The sequence below is a fragment of the Austrofundulus limnaeus genome, unplaced genomic scaffold, assembly GCF_001266775.1.
Source record: "Austrofundulus limnaeus strain Quisiro unplaced genomic scaffold, Austrofundulus_limnaeus-1.0 Scaffold459, whole genome shotgun sequence".
NCBI classification, from domain to species: Eukaryota; Metazoa; Chordata; class Actinopteri; order Cyprinodontiformes; family Rivulidae; genus Austrofundulus; species Austrofundulus limnaeus.
Window position 1 is genome coordinate 386,938 of NW_013952861.1, and position 2,703 is coordinate 389,640.

Genomic DNA, 2,703 nt, shown 5'->3' on the forward strand with positions numbered 1-2,703 from the left:
GTTGTATGTAATATGTTTTGTTTGTTTTTTAATGAAATGAATAAATACATAAATAAAAAATAAAAAAGTTTCATAAAAGAAGGTAAAAAGTAAATGTCATTATAGATGGTTTGACAAGATGCAGTGTGAAAACTTTACATAGGAGTAAGACTGCACAGTACTTTGCATAGAAGCATAAATATTGCACAACTGAGCAGCATTTTTTGCTTTAGAAGAGTTAATAGAAATGGCAGAATATAGACATACTGTTCTGTTTCTTGAAGACAATAAATTGAGATTTGAGTAAAGGACAGGAAATAGATATTTTGTCTTGTTTSTTGTTGTTTTGTCTCTTATRGCTTCATTTTTAAATCAAAATTCACTCTTAATGAATCAGTGTTTCTTCCTGTAGCCATAGCCATGCCTGGTTCATGTGGCAGCAGGAGTCCACACTGGGATGTCTTCTCTCTATGTCTCTGTTAACCTCTGTCTCCATAACTTTCATATTCAATTTCCTCTGTTTTCTGCTTAAAGCCAGAGAAGATCCCATCTTTTTATTTCCTCCTCACCTCCCTCACCTTTGTTTTTTCTCATATATCTGTGCTTGCCATCTGTCACTTTTTTCTTCTTTTGATGTGTTGGCTCTCACAGTCCTGCAGCGAGGTGGTGGAAAGTTGGTCATCCAACCTCTGATGTGAAGCTCRTTGCTGCTAAACAAACTAAAATTGGGTTTCTGCACATAAGTCTGTCCCAGATGATGGAGATGAACTTGTTGAACTTGTTTCAGACTTTTTCCTGTGAGATTTGTCTGTTAGTATCTCACATCAAAAATGTCTTCAGAATAAAGCCTTTGATGTTTTAGCATTCAGAGAGGTTTAGATCAGCTGCTTTAGCATTTTGAAGGTAATCTCTGTTKTCAGGCTGTCGCAGCTGTACACAGCTGTACACAGCTGGACAGAGCCAAAGTGGGCTAGATGGTTGAACAACAATAAGGCCAAAATGAAGAAGGAAGGAAAACATTAATTGGATTTTTGTTCTACTGTCTTGGTGAAATGCAAGCAGCAAACATACATTGTAATGCAATGCAATGCAGTTTTTGYTTAATGTAGCTAAGGCGTGGTACGAGCATGATGTCATAATTRTTAGGGGCGKGCTGTCAATGAAAACAATCTATTGTAAAAAATGAATGGATTTCTATTGAGTCTTATATGTATTTCACATAAACATGTACATATTTATGCATAAGATGTTTTTTCCCTGATATACTTACAATTATTTGATAAAAATCAAAATAATGGTTGTCAATATCAAACTGAGTTTCACTGGTTCTCCAGCCAAGAGAATTTGCRTAATAGCACCTCCAGCCAATACACCTCATTGGATAAAGCTAAAGACATGTGTCACCAAAGGAAACATATGCTTTCTTGCATTTTTTTTGTTTTGTTTTCCTGTCCCAAACTCAAAATGCCATTCATCAAACCAGCTTCACTTTCTGAGAAATCAAAAATGAAGTGTWTAATTACTGTAGTTTAAGTCRTTTTAAAGTGACAWTTTGTGAAATGTAAAAATAGCAAAAGATTTAATGAAACATGAAAAGTTATTTCAATTCCAGTGATGAAAGATCTACCAGAGGTTCGGCTTTAATAATTAGCAGCTTCCTACTTCTCAGTAATTAATTATCTTTGCTCCTTTAAAAACACTAAATCTGAATATTCACAATTTGTAGCTGAGTAGCATTTATTCATGTTCATAAAACACTTTCAGAGGTTATAGGGTTGATTTGACAGCTAAATATCTGTTATTAAACCTTCTTTAATGATAACCTTCAAATAATATTCAAGTGGAAATTTTTCAGCATTTAGTAAAGAAAAATGAGCAAAAATTGGTATAAAACGCTCTGAGCTGTTTCATAAGTGGCAGGTTTGATTAATGCAAATAGGTCTTTGTGCATACAGCTATTCTTTATAGATTTTAATCAAACTTTATATAGCTACATGATTTAACTAAACTAATATCTTAAAGAATCACTGTTTCTATAGTTTTTTATAAAAGAAATCTTTAAAAAGTTCCTCATGCCCTTCACAGCTGCTACTCTAACTTTTGATTGAATCACACTGTATGACAGAGTGGTGCAGCATACCAACCAGGCCTCGACATTAACAACTCCATGGAGAGTTTCGTCACATCAGAATGTGTCTTCTCTTATCAGGACGGGGATTTGATCGGGAGGCTCAGATGGAGCTCTGGTGACACGACTCATTGACCTCTGAGGGTTTATTTTTCTCCCCACCTTTTGCAGTTTCTGATTTGTTCTTTATGTGCTTTATTCACGTCATAATWGTGCATATTTAAATATTTATTTATTTGTTTTGTTTTGTTTTTTTCTCTGCAGGCGTCTGAGCTGGGAATGCTGTCCGTCTACTACACTTACATCTTCACCTCTCTGGTAAGAAAATGCTTGACGACGCTGACCTTTTAAAAAACCACCCACAGGATGATCACGAATATAACGCTGTGCATTCGTAGCATATTAAACAAGAKAACTTTAATTAGTGCTCTTCTCTTAAATGAATGACTCATTGGACTGGGTTATACAGAGGAATTACAGCATAGTTTCATTATAAAAGGGTTATGTGGTCTATTTTCTCCTCATTTTGTTGGACTGTTAATTAAAGTCTGAGTGTAACRACAGAAGGGGCTCCAGTTGTTCAAGAGCCCTTCTGG

The 2,703-nt window shown here is 35.1% G+C and overlaps 1 protein-coding gene across 1 annotated transcript in view; it reads left to right on the plus strand.

Moving 5' to 3' along the window:
• Window positions 1–2,425, plus strand: part of LOC106529682 (glutamate receptor ionotropic, kainate 4) — a gene marked incomplete at both ends in the record, with an annotated part of 58,026 nt that extends 55,601 nt beyond the window's left edge. Inside the window, 1 exon segment of the mRNA XM_014025162.1 lies at window positions 2,372–2,425. Coding sequence (XP_013880616.1) covers window positions 2,372–2,425 — 54 coding nt within the window.
• Between the last annotated feature and the right edge of the window lie 278 nt (window positions 2,426–2,703).